The sequence below is a fragment of the Aplosporella prunicola genome (assembly GCF_010093885.1).
Source record: "Aplosporella prunicola CBS 121167 unplaced genomic scaffold K452scaffold_7, whole genome shotgun sequence".
In the NCBI taxonomy this organism is placed as follows: Eukaryota; Fungi; Ascomycota; class Dothideomycetes; order Botryosphaeriales; family Aplosporellaceae; genus Aplosporella; species Aplosporella prunicola.
In genome coordinates, this window is record NW_022983535.1 from 168,791 (window position 1) to 186,851 (window position 18,061).

The following is an 18,061-nucleotide window of genomic DNA, read 5'->3' on the forward strand; positions in this document are numbered from 1 at the left end:
CTTGGCACAACTCGCGGGTTCAGCCTACTTTCATCGTGTCGGGCCGTGTAGCTGCTTTTCGCCGAAGCCGTGGTTTCTCTCGGCCGTGGTTTCTCTCGGCCGTTGAGTTTGTTGCATTACCGCTTGATCGAGCTCCGAGCTTTGCCCTGCAGTGGTTAACATCAGGAGTCCGAGATGGTGATAGCCGGGGCTAGGTGACGGTGATGGTGTGCAGAGTTGATGGGTGAGGGTGCAGAGCATCATTGAACTTGTTTGAAGGAAGGGTGAGCAGATTGCCCGGGGCGTAATGTACTGCAAAGTACCCAAGAGCTCCGAAATCCTCTCCAATGTGGAGTTGAGGTACGCTTTGGAGGCAGATTTCTTGTTGTCGATGATACATCCCGCGCCGGTAGGTCGATTGTCGAAGACTGGGAACCCGGAAGTGCTTGTGGTCTCGCCTTTATGCTGCCTAGACGTGAGTTTGTGCCATTAAGGCACTAGGGCGTGGCTTTCGGCAATCGACGGTGACATGGTAAAGTAAAATGAGCGTCTGAGGCGCAAAGTCGCCCAAACGGTAACGAAATCTTCCAGCACGGCGCGCCGAGAACCTACATACCCGCCGCTCTTCTCACCCTCGGCAGATGAGCACAGACAACTATCTTCCCTTTTTGATGTTTTGGCGAGATACAGCGCCTAGATACACTGACACCGGCAGCAGCACAGTCGATGCATTCACTCAAGCTGCACATAGGAGCGGACTTCAGAGATCCTAGATCCCCATTGTCCGACACAAAAGCCCGTATTTCCGCCACCCGTCTCGTCCTCGACATCTTCTCGACTGGTCGGGCCCTCATAGTTAATCATGCGATGCGCATAGGAGCACTGTCAAGACTAACCTTCCTAGTGGCTTATTCAACCTGTGCGAGCCGCAGATTGGATCCGTTGCCTAAAGCAGTGCACATCCAGCTCGAGCACTCCACACTCCGCGCGAAGACGCTCATCGCCACCTTCCTCCATTGCTGTTATGCACCATCAACATGACATAAAGACCACCGCCGGTCTCAAACTTTTTCGAAGGTAGGACAAGCGGGTAGAGTTTGATCTTGTCTCAATTGCGGCTAATACCTTCGGACGCAGCGCGTCATACCTAATGTGAGGTGTAATTCTTGCATGTTTATGCATTTGACCGAATACTGGAGTGATAAGGTTAAGTTATCAAGTCAGCCTGGAGCCCCATTTAAGTTTTAAGTGCATCCTGGAGCCATGTTTTCGCCAACCATTTCTCCATCGCAACACCCGGAACTTCTTTCTTACTCCAATGTCCAGCAACCGGCTTTTCGTCTCATACCAGGCGAGTGACGAGTGTGTTAATTCATAAGCTGTCATGATGGTCGAGTAAACCCCTACGAAACTCTTAGTCAAAACAGTCAAGACATACGTTACGGCAATCCCGAAGCCTTTGATACAAGCCGGTTTCCGTGTTCCTTGTCCGGTTTGAGGCGTCTTTTCAAGGAAGCAATATATCGCCGGAAGTTCCTCGTTGTCGTCATACTTAGAACCGAGCTTGTGGGCGCGTGGTATTCACTGCTTTCTCAAATCCAACACAGTCTTCCGCGACAAATGCAAAGAAGTCCACTATTGTACGCACACCGCCGCCTTCAAACTTGTTTGCGGTACATACCTCATTCGTTCCATCGTCGTCAGAGCCAAAGTCACCCGGAGATCCATGAGCGACGGTTCCTGAATTTAAATACAAAAAGCTTGAACAGCAAAACATCAAATAGAGGTAAGCAAGCGCAGATGGCAAAAGCAGTCTCAAAAAAGAAGCAGCGGCAGCCTACAGTACCACTTCTCCCCGAGCCGATACCACAAAAACCTCTCAAGCCTCAACTCTCATGGTCAACAACAGCATCAGCCTTCCGGCTTAGCTAAAAGTCCTTCTTGCCGACCTAATGCGGTCGGCATTCCAAACAAATACATCTTCTCTAGGCAACCGCAACCACCTACGCAACAACACGTCTTCACCCTTACTCCGCCCCGCTAGTCGCCGCCGCCGCACACCACCATCCCCGCAACCTACCGCCCACCGTCACCAACGCCTTGTGATACTCGTCACCACCACACCACTACTCTCACCCCGCCCCTCAAAAACCACTTTGTGCAAACAAGCAGACAAGCGAGAAAGCAAGCAAACACGACCAACGACACCAGAACAGACATGATCCATTTTTGCCAATTGGTAAATTGCTGCCGTGACAGCACCCATGTTCAACGGGGCTAGGAACACAAGGGACCGGGTTAATATGCCAGCGCTGACAGCAAAGCACGTGATGCCGGACCCGTACAGACACACACATACCATACCTCTACGCCGCACTCTCGCTGTCGTTTGTTTATCTTTACACGTGTGCACACCAACCACTTCGCCCTTTCGTGCGTAAGTATACCCGCCCAGACAAGGCGTTTTCAGGGGCTACCGCTAACTTACACTTACAAGCTGGTGCGAGTACGACGAAGCAGTTAAAGAACTATACGAACCACCCACTAACTCCAGCGCGTACCCTCTCCAGCACAGCACTTCCGCCCACCTACCTCTGAAGCAGGCCATGCCTACCACAGACACCTCAGCACAAGGTGCCGGAGCCAAATTTATAGTAGTGAGTATCTTATTTATTCATCTGCTCGTTCGTTCGTTCGTCAGTCGTGGGTCTATATACAACGCAGCCCACATGCGTAACCGCGCTAACCATAACAAGGTAGTAGCGCTACTAATAAAGAAAGAAGAAATCGCTAAGAAAGAGGAAAAGAGAGAGAGAAAAAGAAACAAACAGCTGTCAAAAGAAGGCTCAAGAACAGCCGCGCATATCGTCATAATACATCAAAGCCACCCCTTTCTCCAACCCCACAATACCCCAACCACCTATGCCTGAGCATTGGCTTCCGCTTTCTTCGCCGCCTTCCGCTCCTTGAGCAGCTGGCGCGAATACTTGACGCCAAAGCCGTGCTTGAACACTTCCTGCGTCTCCTCGAGCGTCAGGCCCGACACCTCGGGGTAGAAGAAGATGATCAGCACCCAGCCGATGCCGCAGATCGCGGCGTAGAAGCCGAACGCGCCCGATGGTGTCAGCGAGTGCATCATCGTCAGGAAGGTGCTCGAGACGATGACGTTCGAGGCCCAGCACGTGCACGTCATGTACATGGTGCCGATGGCGCGCACCTCCATGGGGAAGAAGTCGGTGCTCATCCATGCCGTATTGCCGACGGACACGCCGTAGAAGAAGACGAACCAGATGATGAAAATGAGGACGACGATGGCAGGCGCGGTGACCTTGTCGCTCTTGAGCTCGAGCGTGTGCGCATCGATCGGGATGAAGGAGAAGGCCACGGCCACGGCGAGCAAGCCAGCACTCATACCCCACACTGTCGAAACCAGGAGCTTGCGGCGGCCCCAGGGGTCCACAAGCATCGCGTTCAAGCAGGTCATGATGAAGTTGGTGCCAGACACGACCAGGCCCACCGCGACCGGGTTGGAAAAGCCCACAAGGGCAAACAACGTGGACGAATAGTACATAAGCGTGTTGAAACCAGACATCTGAGAAGTAACAATGAGGCCGCATGCACAGACAAGAGCGCGGAAGTTGGATGGCACCGTGTGGAGTTGCTTGACCAGGTACCACGTGCTCTTGTCACTGTTGTGCTCGCGGCTCGCCTCGAAGCCTGACGCGATGAGCCGCACTTTGTCCGAGAGCTGTTGCGCCGTGGCATCGGGGTAGATACGCTTGAAGACGCGCTCCGCTTCTTCGTTGCGGCCCTGTGCGACCAAGTGGCGGGGGCTCTCCGGGCAGAGCGGAAGCAGGCACATGAGCATGATGGAAGGCACGCCACCCAGGCCGACCATGTAGCGCCAACCGTGGCCGACGTGCGCAAACGCTGCGCCGATACCGTAGGAGATGACTTGGCCGCCAGTGATGGAAATGTTGTTAAGGCCGACCATGCGTCCGCGGAACTTGGTAGGTGCAATCTCCGCAATGTACAGCGGCACAACCATGGAGGCGGAGCCGACACCGACGCCGACAATCAGGCGGCCAACGGCCATTTGCGCGAGCGAGTATGCTGCAGCCTGGATTATAGCGCCAACAGTGAAGAGAACGCAGCTGGAATGGTCAGCGAAGATCGAGAAACGAGAATGGAATGCGCCTACTTGGCGTAAATGGCCATCTTCCTGCCAAAGCGGTCGGCTGTCATGCCAGCAACGATGGCGCCGAAGAATGCACCGCCAGAGCAGAGCGAGGTGATGAGCTCTTTCTCATTAGACGAGAGTTCATGGCCCAGACTTGCGTTAATAGAGACGAGTACGGCCGAGATGATGCCCGTGTCATAACCGAAGAGAGAGCCGGCGATGGAGGCAGTAAAGGCGAAGAGCCAAATGAAGGGACCGGTCCTGGTGTCCTCAATTGAGTCGTCAATGTACTCGGTCAGCTCCTCGGTCGAGATGTCCTCGAGCTTCTCGATATGGTCGGCCAGGACCTTGTCCTGAAGCGTGTCGTGCTTCAGTGCGGTCTTCGACATGGTGAATGAGAGGGAAGAGGCGTGATGAAAGCAGGTGCGGCAACTGATGCAAGACGAGGAATGAAAGACCAGCTTAAGCGACCGTGCAAGGTTGTCAAACTGTGCGCTGCTGCTGCTGCATCACGACAAGGGCGGCAACAGGCATTATATAGAGCATTTTCCGAACAGACGTCGGAAAACCTCAATGCCGCATTGGCCAAACGCGCCAGCCTTCGGCAGAGCCGTGTCCTGTTGCCGCGGACTCTGAAAGCGGGTGGAGGCTGGCTCAAAGGAGAGACTAAAGCCCGCGTCGCCAACCGGAGCGGCGCCGACCCCGGATTCGCGGGGTCAATCTGGGGAAGGTGGAGCGCGGTCAAGGGCGTTGCGGGGAAGTGGGCCGTGTCAAGCCGCCCAGGACATTTTCGCCTACGAACGCGCCATCGGCCACATATGCCGCCGTCTGAGCTTCTGGCAGGCCGTGCCGCCGTCGGGATTTCATGCCCAATGTGCGCCGCCTTGTTCTGGACGGCATCCGCCAACACGTGGGTGGAACTTGCAACGAACCCGGTAACGCCCGCCGGCCAACCATCTCGTCGCGCAGCTGCGGTTGAGGCTGCGGCTCCGCATGCCCGCCGCGGCGTAAGGAGCAGGAATCCAGACGCCGCACGCGCGAACACACTTCTACTCTAGGAGCAGCGCATCCTTCCGCAAGCCAGGAACCAAAGCTGCCTTGATGATCAGTTTGCTTTCTTTAGGGCAGATGGATGACGTCGAATGGGTTGATGAGCAGAGACTAGTGCTAGGTAGGGCTTCCAGCGTGCATGCAAACCCCGGAGCTGCGTACGACTGCCCTGGTGATTCGGATCAGAACCATCGTGAGCGTTCGATGGTTCCTCTCGAAGGTTCCGCTGAATGGAGTGTTTGGCCGAAGTGGTCTGGCATGTGAAAGCAAAATGGTCATAAGAGTAAGAGCAAGGTGGAATCCAGTGAGCGAATGAGTGCGAAAAAGAGTATTTAAGGACCGAGGCACCGGACAATTTTCCCACCCCTCTAGACGACATACCTGCAAAACAATATAATATATTTTCTACTCTTAGATAGCTTATATATTTATCTCTTTATAAGTACCTTTCAATCCTTCAAACATTTTATTTTGATACCCTCGTAATATATCTGTCAACCATCACCACCATAACTATATTATCTCGTTTAGCACGAACCCTGTCATCACTTTGCTTTTTCAACATCATGCCATTCTCTCCTATTAGTGGAACGATAGTCACCTTTCTACCCAGGGAGGTCGTGTATTTAAGCAGACAGTTTCACTCAATTCAATGCGACAGCAGTGTCCAGCTTTCTCGCACTGTTCAACAATATCCTTTAATTTTTATATAGCTATATCTCTATACTTTTAAAGAATCCTTTAGGACTCGTACATAATTTCACCATTATATCTTTTTAGGTACTATTATACTTTTTTTCACTATTATATAGTTATAAAGTGCCTACTAGCTATAGCATAACTATCTAATTATAACTACCTAAGGAGTACTTTGTAGATATCGTAGATTTCACTCAACACATAGTTAAGGGGTAGGTAAAATATCTAGAAGGGGTAGACAAATTATCCGGGGCCGGCGCTCAGCACACACTGCAGCCACATTTCCGCCTCTCCGCTCGTCGATTAATCCATCCCGAGCTCGCCGTCTCTCTCGCACCCACACACGCCTCACTCCTTCCCCCGCCTCCTTCACCAACATCGCCGGCACCAGGATCCCGTCACGCGGCATCGCCTTGCCCCGCCTCGTCTCGACTCGCTACAATCCATCCCGACCTCGCTGTCTCTCCCGCATCCACATACGCCCTCCCTCCTTCCCTTACTTTTTCGTCTCCGCCGCCTGTACCAAGATCCCGTCACGCGGCACCGCCTCGCCCCGCCTCGTCTCGACTCGCCATGGCCCATCCCGCCCCGCCACCGCCTCTCGCAGCACCCCAAAGCCCGAAGCCACCAGCGACGGCGGCAGAAGCAGCATCCACACGACCAGGCCTCCTGCCACTGTGGTTGGCCAGCGTTGACGTCGTCGTCGGCTACACTGCACCGAATCGAACGCACTGATACGGATTTGATTGGTCTAAAGAGGTGAGCAAGGGCCAAGGCGGGCTAGAGTAAACCAGATCGAGCTGGCCAGGGCAGATCAACACGCTCTAGAGCTGGACCGAAATGAAGCGGAGCAGATTAGCTCCGCCACCTGACTGTTACTGGGGCAAGCGAGGCTAAAAAGCCGTGAGCCGCGTGTGATCGAGCAAGAAAGCGGCGATGATGGAGATGGTGTGGGGCCATGGACTGCAAAAGAGGACAAAGACGGGAGGTCGAGCCTGCGCCTGCCTGCTTGTCTCTGCTTCTGAGGTGCTTGGCCAGCATGCTGCTTTGGTGGTCTTGACTTCGTCGCTACCACTGCCCTTTCTTTCCTTTTTTCCCGCTCTTGATCTCATCTCAGTCCCACCCGCTCACTTGAGATAGTGAGAAACGTCTTCGCGCAGTGGATTAAACATCATACGCAGATCTGCTAAGCAGACAGGCCGCACGAACTAGTTTGGAGCTGCTCAGGGGGTAGGTCTCGAATCATTTGTCGATATTAAACAGTGTCGAGAAGGAATATTATACGCTGTACAGCATCATGTACGTACTCTCCACGCGTTAAAATGCCTGGAAACACAAGGGAGCAAGGACGTGAGAATGGGAGAGTTCATAGGTAAGCTATCGCCCACCTGTTCAGGCCCGCGGCTGCTGCCTCTTCATGCTGATGTGGCTGCAACATTAAGACAGTTGAAGGCTTCAATGGGCATATCATCTGCATACTGCGGCCGGAGAGATATGAGCACACGCTGTGCTGCCGGGCCAGTCCGGCGTCGTATTACTCCATAATAATAGCACCTTGTGAGAAGCTCTTTCTCTCTATACAACCGATTCCTCTCCGTCAGAAGCAGCAGAGATACAGTTCTTTCATACGTGGCGGTGACCGCTCACTTCTACCGTCTTTCAGAGGCACTAACGAAGAAGAGAAGAAAGAAGGGAAAATAACAAGTGATGATGGCACGAAAATGATGATGGCCAGTAGCACCAACCGTTGGAGGCGGTGGACAGCATCATGAGGTACGGATTTGCTTCATTATCATCACATTCAGAAGCTGGTAGGTAAGGACGGCTGAACAGGTTTGAACATATAGTGGCTTAACGTTTGACGTGAGGTATCCCACAAACACGTATCATGTTCGTGCACTCTGCTCAATCCACAGCTGCCTTGGTTGATGGGCTGTCGTCGTGGCAGCTGCTGTGGTTGTGGCAGGTATTTATGTGTTGCGGAAATGAAGCCGGTTGGTGGGACTGGGATGGCTTTGTGGTGCAGCATGTCGGTAGTATTTTGGTAGCTATCCAGCCGATTCCCTCCGGCTTTCCTCGTTATGATGGTATTGCTGTGGATGTTGGCTCATGGCTGCGTAGATGCACGGTGTGGGGAACGGTTGAAGTGTATGAAACTGCCCGCGTATATGGCCGCGATGTGAGAGCTAAGGACGCACCTGGGGCAGCGAGGAGGCGGTTTACTCTTGGCGGAGAGTAGATAAATAGCGGTGCTACATCTGCGCCACTTCTTCCACCACTGCCTACGACACCACGAGATGTCGACTGCTTGAATTAGAACTGGATTGTGTGGGCTGTGGTGCCCCCCTCACCGTAAACACTTGCGGGAAAAAACGAAAGAGAAAGGTAAAAAAGGAGGGAACTATTGATGTAAAAACTAACATGGGGTGGTGATAATCAGAAGCACTGATGGCTGGAGATGGCAAACGAAACCATGTGATGGTGACAATATTCACCACCACTACCACAAGAAGCTTTATCCCGCATCCAGAAAGCCGTTTGCTTCCTCACTGAACAGACTTTCATGAGAGAAACGCCCCCAGTACCGGGTATGACACCATATGTTGTCGAGACACTAATAAGTATGCTGCTGTGTCTGACTCACTGGTTCACCTTGGACCAGTGCTTGTCTGCGAGGGAGAGATCGAGCCTTTGAGAAGCTATATATACTTTGTCTTCGGCACTGGCACCTCCCTTTTCTATCCATGCACAAAGCTCTTCTCCAGACCCATGAGTCACTTGAACCCGTATCAAAGTTATCGCAGCAAAACGCTTCCTCTCACCATCGTGCACTTCCCACACAACACCAACCAGACGACCTCCACGTCCCTACCACACTATCACGCTACCTCCCCAACGCGTGCATCATCCAGCCCGACAATGCGCAAAACCCAACACGCCCAAAACCTTCCAGCCGCCTCCCTCATCGAAATCACACACGCCTAATAAACGCGAAGCAAAGCCAAAAACACTTACTCACCACCCCCTCACAACGTCACCAACAACACCCACACCTGTACACACCCATAGCCCGAAACCTTGCACCTACCGTCACGCACCAAGCCATCTAGCGAGCTTTAGCCGCCCTCCCTCCAGAAGCCAGTCCAAAAAACTAGCAGCTGTTATGCCAATTGGTCAGTTCGTAGATCTCACGCGGGGGGCGCGCGCACAGCGCCAAAGCAGAAACCTTTCTTTCTAGAGTGAAGAAGGAGCAGAGGAGGACGGGGGTAGATTGTACCAATGGTAGTGGTGACTAGCACCAAAGAACAACGACAGCGAGCAGTAGGGCGCGGTGGCGGTGGTGTGCGTTAGCGTTGCCGTCGCCGCCGCAGAAGAAGAAACAGGGCGTGTCGGACGTGCTGCTGGCGCTGGCGCTTTGCTGTTGCTGTTTTCGTGCGCGGGGCGGCGCCCCAGTCAACCTTGTTCGAAGCGTTTAAGCGCGTTTTCCCTGATCGTGTTCCTTCAGATCCATAGATAGAGATGCGGGAAGGGCAAAAAGGTAGGTAGTGAGTTGTTGCTTGTTGCTTGTAGCTTATCAGTCGGTAGGGGGTTGGATTTTTCGCTCACTTACTCACTGTCGCTTGGGGGAGTAGGTAGGTGTATAAGTGAAATGATACCTAGGTATATGCTGTATGCTGATGCCGAGATATATATATATATATATGTTTACCGAGACCAAACCAATAAATTAAGCGGATAAGGAAAAAGGTCGTTCATCCATACACACACACGCACACACACATAACCACCACCGTACGTACCTACCAAACCTATCTCCTCATCCATCCACCCACCCACATACAGTCCGTTTTCCATATGCGAGATCGTGTACATCGTCCTCCCCCAACCTCCCTCCACCCACTCACCCACTCACCAACCCCCTCATTCACTCTCCCCCTTCTCCCCCTCAAACAACGCCACAAACTCCCACAGCGCCCGCACAACCGCCACGCCACCCCCCTGCGTCTCGACGGTGCGGCCACGGCCACGATCATTCGGATCATCAGCCGCCGCCGCCTCCGCAGTTCGCGCACGGCGCGCGCCGGGGCGACGAGGGCACTGTGGAGGCCGCTGCGACTGTGATGAGGGCTCGGAAGAAGCGTCCGTGTCCGAGACCGACCACGGCTCGCGAGCCAGCACGTCCCCGTCGTTCCTGTAGTCCGTCGCGCTCGCAGGCACGACGATGCCCTCCTCACCAATGCCCACGCCCGCGCCCCACCACCCGCCAAATCTACCCGCCTGATCCCTCGTCGCCAGTGCCGCCTTCGCATTCCGCGCAACCCACGCCGCGTACCCGCGACAGCTGCTCAAGTGCAAGCTGCGCAGCTCTGCGTCCGCGCCAAACGAGACGTCCGGGACGCGGGGCTGCGCGGGAAGCGGTGCACAGAAAGCCGTGAAGTGGTTGAAGAAGATGCCTTTGAAGGTCTGGCCGTCCTGGCTGCACGTGGCGTCCCTGTCGCAGGCGTCGTGGAGGATGCCGGCGCGGCCGAGGGGGTGCCACGCGTCATCGCCAGCCTCGCCAGCCTCACCACGCTCGGCATCCCAGCCCGTGGCAGCAATAACGCTGCGCACGAGCGCGTGCCCGTCTTCCAGATACGCCGTCTTACCCGTGCTCTCCCACAGCCCGCGCAGCCCCGATAGCAGCACCCCTTGGTTGTACGTGTAGACCATGTCGTTGCGCTCGTCGCATTTGCCCGTCCCGATGCTGCCGTTCTTGCCAAAGTCTGTGATGTGGAAGCCGTCGACGTACAGCCCCGCGTCGTCGGTCATGTTGCTGCGCTTCAGCCAGGCGTAGCCGTCTTGCGCAGCGCGGAGGAAGGCGGAGTCATGGGGGCGGGCGGGGGGGAGGGCCGCGTCGTCGTCGTCGTTGCCGCTGCCAGAAGAGGAGCCAGAGGCGAGGAAGGGCGAAGTGTTTTCGTCGCCCGGAAAGTCGAGGTACATGCCCACGCTGGCGGAGATGTACAGCTCGTTGGTGATGGCGTTCTTGTACGGCAGCAGGTGTGGGTTCCACGTCATGCCGCCGCCGCAGAGGCGCGTGTCCCAGCCCTGGCGCGCAATATCGTAGAAGATGTGGGCGCGGTGGGCGAACGCCGACACAAACTGCGTGCCATGCCATTGCGTAGCCGGCTCGTCCGCATCTCTCGCGCCATGCCGCCGCTCATGCAGCGCCGCCTGCTCGCGCGTGAACTTGATCCCCTCCAGCCACCCCAGCACCACCCACAGCATGTCGTCGTAAGCCTGCATGCGCAGCGCGAACGCGTCCTCGCCGAAATAGTATGCGACGACGTGCTCAAAGAACCGATTGAGTTCGTTCTCGACACGCACCGGCCCAATGCGGTCCTGATGGCGCGCCAGCGCGTGCGTGAGTGAGCGCAACGAGCTCGAGACGTGCGTGGCCGTGACCGCGGCCGTCCAGTCGATTGCTTGCGGCCATTGCCCCAGCCACAGCTCAAAGTACTGCGATTGCATTGTTGCGAGCGCGGCGTGCAATTCGTCGAGCGGGTCGAGCGCGAGCGAGTGCTGCTGCTGCTGCTGCTGCTGCTGCTGCCCGGGGACCAGCATCTCCTGCTTACCACCCAGCTGGACATGTGCGCGCGTGCCGGCACCGAGAAACAGCACCGTGGTAACAGCAAACACGACGCCAGCACACCAGCCGCGCAGCCGGGGACCCGATCCAAACGACACCATAGTTCCGGCGAAAGAGCAGGCGAGCAAACGAGCAGACGCAAATTCAAGAAAGAGAAAAGGAGCGCGAGAGAGAGAGAGAGAGAGTGTGTGTGTGAGAAATCCAGAGAGAAAGAGAAAGAAAGCACCAGCCTCAGCCCTCCGCAGCAGCAGCAGTACCCAACCGTAAGAAGGCACTTAGCAAACGCAAACGCAACAGAGACAGCAATCAAATCAAATCAAGAGAGCCAGACAAAGACAGAGGCAGAGGCAGAAGCAGCGGCGGCAGCAGTCATCCGAGCCGTCAACCTCAACGTCATGTGGGGGCCGAGCCGAGCCAGCACCTAGCGGGCATGCGGGCGCGCGTGTGCGGGGGGTGCGACGAGACAACTCGCGATCCGCAATTCGCAATTCGCAAACGGGAGAAGCCAGAGGCAGAAAGCGCGCAGAACAAGGTGGCGGCGGAACGTGTGCGGGCGTCAGATAGAGAGATGGAGAGGTGGTTAGTAGGTTGTAGGTACGCGTAGGGCAGCTCGCGTGGCCAGGGCAGGGCAGCGCCAGGGCCAGGTCCAAGGAACGAACGTCAGCCCCGTGGTGATTCGCTCCCCCGCACGCCTCAAACACTCGTACCTATATGTACATACGTACGAACGTACACAGATCAGAGATCTAATATCACGATCACGCCAACGAGCGCAATGGCCGTGCTGGCTGTGCTGGGTGGGTCTAAAACCGCTCCATGTACATTCCATCGGAGTATCTGAGACAGATCGCATCACGCGGGCACGAGCGCTTTTGATACCTCGAGTGATGGGTTTGTCAGGAACGGCTTGATGGCTCCAGATGCACACGCATGCCAGGAACACGCTCACGCGCACGCATATCACACACATCACGCCCCGGACGGCTTTTTTATGGTGGTGGTCATAGGGCAGCAAGAACACCACCACCACCACCACCACCACCATCACCATACAGCCTAAACCAAGCACACGCTTGGCGGATCGACGGGGGTGGATTGGGTCAGTTCGGTTCAGTTCAGTTCAGTCAGTGCGTGCCTGGTCAGGCATCTACCAGTTCCAGGGAGAGGGGGCGAGGCTGCTGCACAGTATGACTATGAAAATGTGCGGCATACGTTTTCATCTTCTTGCTGCGCGGAACGCGAACGCACGGCATGCCTACATAGGCGCACCAGCATCTCTGCTCCGCCGCGAGCAAGCGTGCCATGAAAAAAGACGTTTCAGCAACTAATTATGATGTAGACCTCTCGGTGCTAGACTCCACCTAGATTCCAAGCACGGTGTTCGAGTGTGAGTATGCAAGTGTCTGCGAGGAAAGGGTTAGTTGCTGTTTGTAGGATTGACGGAGATGGTGATTAAGGTGAGACGTGATGGGACGCGACGTACCAGGTGTTTTCGTAAAAGGCCAACTTGTCAATCGCTCGACAAGCCGGCGCGCATGTTGTTTTGCTTTAGCTTTGTTATGCTTTTCTCTGCTCTGTGATGCGGTGTGACCGCTCCCACCTGTACCGTACCGTGCCGTGCCGTGCCGTGCCCTACCTAGCTCACTCAATCTCTTCTTTCGCGACCTCAGGAACCAAGCCAGCCAGCCAGCCGCATCGCCGTCCCGCGCACACAGCCCACGGACGAGGCACGAGCGAGCGCAGCGCGCACACACACGCACACGCCGCAGCACTCACTCGACCTCGACGTCCTTGACGTCCGGGCTCCTGCTGCGCTCGCGATCGGCGCCAGGACTCCTGCTACGAGCGCGAGCGCCGCGCGCCGCGCCCGCGCGCCCGCCGCCCCGCCCGCTCCCGCCCTGCCCGGCCTGCTTCGGCGGCGGCCGCACAAACGCATACTCGACCGCGATCGTCTGGTCCAGCAGCTTCTTGCCGTTGGCGCCGTCGATGGCCGCTTTGGCCTCCTCTAGCGTCGGGAACTCGATTAGGACGTAGCCCTGTGGTGCGAGGAAGCGGGGGGTCGTTAGCCGGTGTTCTGATGGTTTTCTCTCTCTCTTTCTCTTTTTTTGTTGCTCCCAGTTGATTGTGCAAGCTCGTGCAAGCTGGAGCTCAAGCTCCGCCTCGCGCAGACCCAACCAACCACCACCCAAACAAACTCACCTTAACATAACCCGTGCGCCGATCCAGATTAAGATGTAAATTCTTAATCTCGCCAAACTCGCCAAACAGATCCGTCAAGTCCTCCTCACTCGCCTCCTCGTGGACATTCGTGACGATAACGATCCAGCCCTCAATCGAGCGGACGGCGACAGCGCCCGCCTGGGTGCGCGCCTCGGCGCCCTTGACGTTGCTGCTGTCCTCTGCGACGGGGGCCTTGTCCTCCTCGACGGCGGCGGAGGGCGTGGCCGTGTCGATGTCCATTTCCGCGTCGGCCATGGTGGGCGTCGAGTGTGCGTCGGTGCTGTGCTGTGGTATGGGGATGGAGAAGCGCCGTGCTGCGTGTTGGTGGTGCGCGATTGGGTCGGCGGCGTCCGCGTTGTGCGCGTATAGTCTGGAGATGGGCGCTGCTGAGGCGCGTGTTGATGGGGTTGTGGGTGCCGAGCGTGGGTTGGTGACGCGGGTGAAGAGCTGCGGCTGAAGAGCGCGCCGCCGAAGCGAGCTGTTTACGCCGGTGGGAAAATCCCGCCGCCGCACTACCCGGATACTTCTTATTCGACTCTTTCACTTGAACATACTATTTCGGATGCATTTGCAAAATTATATAACCGTTATATCCTGTAGACGACAACAAACAGTTTTCTTGGAGATTTGTTCTCTGTTAGGACAACGCACGGAAAAATGGTAACGGAATTCCCAACAAGCAAAAGACAGGTTGTCGCAACACGAGCACGCACAGCAAAGCAAGTAGTCGAATCCCAGGTCTAGACGAAGCACCGGTCACACGTTGCGCTCAATTGGGATTGACTCGCCAATTTTATTCATTCATACTATGTCAGACGCATCACGTCATCCATCTAAGCCTTGCCAGCAAGGGCAATGCACTCAATCTCAACGGGCACGCCCTTGGGGAGCTGCTTGACGGCAACGCAGCTGCGAGCAGGCTTATGGGCAAAGAACTTCTCGTAGACGGCATTCATCTCGCCAAAGTTGGCCATGTCATCAAGGAAGACGTTAACCTAGCGCAAAAGTCAGCCATGAGCTTCCATCCAACGCCCCCGCAGCGGCAACCACGGGGACGCCCTGCGTGCAACCGCACGCGAGCGTCTCGCGCCGGGTACCACGCCGCGTACGCACCTTGAAGACGCGGGAGATGTCGGAGCCCGCCTCGCTCAGAATGGCAACAATGTTCTTGCAGGAGGCCTCGGTCTTCTGGCCAATGTTGCCCTCGACGAGATTGCCCTGCGCATCGGCGGGGATCTGGCCCGAGACGAAGATTTGCTGTCCGACCTGGACGGCCTGGCTCTGTTTCACCGCAGCATCTGTCAGCGTCAGAGCTCTGGGAACTTCCGTCGTGCGCGTGTACACGGCGTGTTAGGTGTGAGTGTGGCGTTTTTTGCTTGCGGGGTCCGCCTCCGCTTCTGCTCTGTCTCTTGCTTTTGCCGCGCGGAAATGCAAGTGGGGAATGTTGGGGTGCAGCTTGGCCCGGCGTGCTTTGCTCCCCGCACGCCTAGCACAGCAACACAGCATTTGGCGGGACGGCTCGGACCGCACATCAGGATTGGAAAGGGAAGGGATGGACTGCGGGACGTACGTAAGGGCCAGCAGCTAGAGAAGCCAGTTGTCAGCAACAGCTAGTCAAGGCGAGGGAGGAGTCATCGCGTACGAGGGCAGGCGTTGGCCGTGAAGATGTTCTTGATGTCAGACATTGTGCGGAGAGGTTGTTGGCGCAGGAGCGGAGCCGATCGACGAAGAGAATGAGGATTGAAGACGGATCGTTGCAGCAGATGAATTGTTGTTGTGCGAGCAAGCATGGTGCGAGGAAAGGAAGGTCGGCGCACGGTCGGAGTCTGATCAAGGTGGGGTTCATGGCGGGGTTCATCACGACGATCCGATACCGCTTGCACAAGGAAACTTTTTTTCTTTTTTTCCTTTTTGGTCTTTGCTATGAACGTCCGCCCGTGTTGAAAACGGCAGCGAAATCATGAATGTAGAATGGGCGGATCTATGTAGGGGAATCGCAAGGCGGATTAGAGATGAGTTGGAAAAAGAAGTCCCGAGATATGTGCAATGCAGATAAGCCCCCCTCCCGAAAAGCCATGTAGCCCGGCCAAGATACCACCCGCGACGCCACCGTCAGCCTCCTTTTATTCCCAGTCGTGCCGTGCAGAAATACCCTAGACCTGGCAGGGTTCCCGTTATGCAGCTGCTGTGACGTGTCCGGCTTTGCAGCTAGAGTCATGCAGCTGTCGGAGCCCGCTCGTTTATTCCATCTTGGACTCTTGGCCGGACAGCAGCGTGTAGACGGGCGCGTTGAGCTTGTCGCGGCCCTTGAGGAAGTCGAGCTCGAGGATGAAGAGGTAGCCGAGAAGCTCGCCGCCGAGCCTCTGGACGAGGTCACCAGCAGCGCCGGCAGAACCGCCTGTCAAACGTTTGTCAGTATGCGAAACACCCTGCAAAAGCCGGCCTTGAGCTAGGTACTTACCCGTCGCAATAATGTCGTCCACGATGATGACGCGCTGACCCTTCTTGATGGCGTCAGCCTGGATTTGGAAGAAATCTTGGCCGTATTCCTTCTCGTAGCTGGCGGTCTCGGTGGGACCGGGCAGCTTGCCCTGCTTGCGTACGGGAACGAAGGCAGCGCCCAGCGCCAGCGCCAGGCTAGGGCCGAACAAAAAGCCTCTCGCCTCGAGGCCGACAATGACGTCGGGCTTCTGGGCGTAGTTCTTGGAGACGTGCAGCTCGAGCGCCCTGACCAGCTTCTGGTGCAGGGACGCGTCGGCAAAGATGGGCAGGATGTCCTCGAAGAGGATGCCCTTGCTGGGGAAGTCGGGGAACTGGCGCAGAGCGCTCTTCAGGTTTACTTTAAGATTGGCGAGTTCGGCGGAACCGGCGGCATCGGAGGAGGAGAGTCTTCTTTGGGAGGCATCGGCGTTGACGGTAGGGTCAGGCTTCGAGGCCGGAGGGTGCGACGAGGTGGACATCGTGAGGGAAAAATAAGAGAGGGGCGGACGGGGTGATAACTGCGCGGTCTGGGGAGAGCGGAGGGAGTCAATTGCCTGTAGTGGTAGGTATGTCAGACGCACAATTGTGAAATCTGCAGGCAGGGCGGGATTTCGGCGTTGCACCGCGCACCCCTCGCTAGACGGTTGAGGTAAGAGGCGCGCGCATGCTCGGCCTTCCTTGCACGCCTCCCATCACGAGTTGGAAGCCGCACCGAACCTTCTGCTGCGCCATTTGCCCGCCGCCTGAGACATTCACATGCTAGCATCGGGTCTGGGTCGTGCCATGTTCGTGGAACGTTGAGTTATCTCATCTGTGATAGTGACGGCGACGTGAAGATCTCGCGCTGGCTACCCTGTTCCGGCCAGCAGCACCAGATATCTGGAAGATCTGGGCCCTTCGTGCATGCCAATACGAGCATGCCGGCTGCACAATCGCTACGGTCCGGCCCAGCCGTAGCTCCACATGGCCTGCAAGCCCTGAGCATGTTTTCTGGAGAGAAGGGGGCATGCGTAGGCTCAAATGCCTCACGGCATCCTTCATTGGATGTGCCCCACTGTGACTGTGCCACCACCCCCCTCGATACTCTGAGACAAGATGGAGAAGGTTCGCGGCCCTCGGCTCCCTGCGCGTCTCGTACCACCCATAACGTGGATGGGCGGCACTGGCGCCGCTGTGCAACTCGACGGCCCGAAACTGGCTGCCGTTGGGGTGTCTCAACCGCCGTCAGTCGTCAGTGATGAAGAACGAGGCCTGGTCGAGTTGGTTCTGTCCGTCTCCAACGTGCAGTTGTGGAAGCCCTTGGCCCTATCAAACGTCAAACGTCAATCAAACAGAGCTCCTTCATGTCGTGTTGGGGCATCACTTGGCGGCTTGACAGGCAACAAATATTTGTCACTATCATATCGTACGTCGGGGTGCTGGTGCAGTCGAGATGTGGTCACGACTAAGTCGATCGGCCTGGCGCGGAAATCGGCGGGGTCTGGTTGGGGTTCCCCACAGATTCGAGGCAACGACATTCAACCCGCATTGCCCACCTGAATCTACGCAGGACATATCTATCGAAACTCTTTGCTTGCGGAGCCATAGATTGCTTTACACATATACGAAAATAGTATATATATATGGGTAAGATATTTTCACAGATACAAAAAAGTGCGAGGGCAAAAGGAGTGCTTGTAAAGATACCAGATATAGAGATTCCTGAGCACAAAGGCATGCCAAGGAAGTATACGCATGTACGAGGGTAAAGGGTATAAAGTAAATCATACACTTATGCAGGTGTAGTATCACGTGGGCGGCCTGCCAAAGGATGGGAAAATTATCCG

At 56.0% G+C, this 18,061-nt stretch overlaps 6 protein-coding genes across 6 annotated transcripts; 1 reads left to right on the top strand and 5 right to left on the bottom strand.

The window, feature by feature from the left end:
• Positions 1-2,570: 2,570 nt before the first annotated feature.
• Positions 2,571-4,889, bottom strand: K452DRAFT_345420 (uncharacterized protein). The gene is made up of 3 exons (XM_033545452.1): positions 4,451-4,889; positions 4,181-4,420; positions 2,571-4,133 (listed from the first exon to the last, which is right to left on the bottom strand). The coding sequence occupies exons 1-3, from the start codon at positions 4,546-4,548 to the stop codon at positions 2,900-2,902; spliced, it is 1,572 nt and encodes a 523-aa protein (XP_033399713.1). The 5' UTR covers positions 4,549-4,889; the 3' UTR covers positions 2,571-2,899.
• A 2,907-nt stretch (positions 4,890-7,796) lies between these two features.
• K452DRAFT_345422 (uncharacterized protein) lies at positions 7,797-8,160 on the top strand (the record flags this gene model as incomplete). The annotated part of the gene is made up of 1 exon (XM_033545453.1): positions 7,797-8,160. The coding sequence occupies one exon, from the start codon at positions 7,797-7,799 to the stop codon at positions 8,145-8,147; it is 351 nt and encodes a 116-aa protein (XP_033399714.1). The 3' UTR covers positions 8,148-8,160.
• Positions 8,161-9,829: 1,669 nt separating this feature from the next.
• K452DRAFT_325310 (glycoside hydrolase family 76 protein) lies at positions 9,830-11,509 on the bottom strand (the record flags this gene model as incomplete). The annotated part of the gene is made up of 1 exon (XM_033544767.1): positions 9,830-11,509. The coding sequence occupies one exon, from the start codon at positions 11,507-11,509 to the stop codon at positions 9,830-9,832; it is 1,680 nt and encodes a 559-aa protein (XP_033399715.1).
• Positions 11,510-13,306: 1,797 nt separating this feature from the next.
• On the bottom strand, positions 13,307-14,009 carry K452DRAFT_306648 (uncharacterized protein; the record flags this gene model as incomplete). Its single annotated transcript, XM_033543003.1, has 2 exons — positions 13,307-13,570; positions 13,734-14,009. 2 exons carry the CDS (start codon positions 14,007-14,009, stop codon positions 13,307-13,309), a joined length of 540 nt encoding a protein of 179 aa, XP_033399716.1.
• A 578-nt stretch (positions 14,010-14,587) lies between these two features.
• On the bottom strand, positions 14,588-15,035 carry K452DRAFT_223486 (uncharacterized protein; the record flags this gene model as incomplete). The annotated part of the gene is made up of 2 exons (XM_033536623.1): positions 14,588-14,749; positions 14,868-15,035. Coding segments are annotated over 2 exons (330 nt in total), but the record flags the coding sequence as incomplete, so codon positions are not given.
• Positions 15,036-15,693: 658 nt separating this feature from the next.
• On the bottom strand, positions 15,694-16,778 carry K452DRAFT_151357 (uncharacterized protein). Its single transcript, XM_033535535.1, has 2 exons — positions 16,216-16,778; positions 15,694-16,152 (listed from the first exon to the last, which is right to left on the bottom strand). The coding sequence occupies exons 1-2, from the start codon at positions 16,712-16,714 to the stop codon at positions 15,995-15,997; spliced, it is 657 nt and encodes a 218-aa protein (XP_033399718.1). The 5' UTR covers positions 16,715-16,778; the 3' UTR covers positions 15,694-15,994.
• Positions 16,779-18,061: the final 1,283 nt, after the last annotated feature.

Excerpts from the sequence above, each read along its gene's own strand:
- K452DRAFT_345420 (XM_033545452.1), bottom strand. The coding sequence starts at position 4,548 with ATGTCGAAGACCGCACTGAAGCACGACACGCTTCAGGACAAGGTCCTG. Across the intron at positions 4,421-4,450 it reads TCGACCGAGGAGCTGACCGA|GACCGGTCCCTTCATTTGGC; the intron begins GTACATTGACGA and ends TGAGGACACCAG. Across the intron at positions 4,134-4,180 it reads AAGATGGCCATTTACGCCAA|CTGCGTTCTCTTCACTGTTG; the intron begins GTAGGCGCATTC and ends TGACCATTCCAG.
- K452DRAFT_151357 (XM_033535535.1), bottom strand. The coding sequence starts at position 16,714 with ATGTCCACCTCGTCGCACCCTCCGGCCTCGAAGCCTGACCCTACCGTC. Across the intron at positions 16,153-16,215 it reads GGACGACATTATTGCGACGG|GCGGTTCTGCCGGCGCTGCT; the intron begins GTAAGTACCTAG and ends AACGTTTGACAG.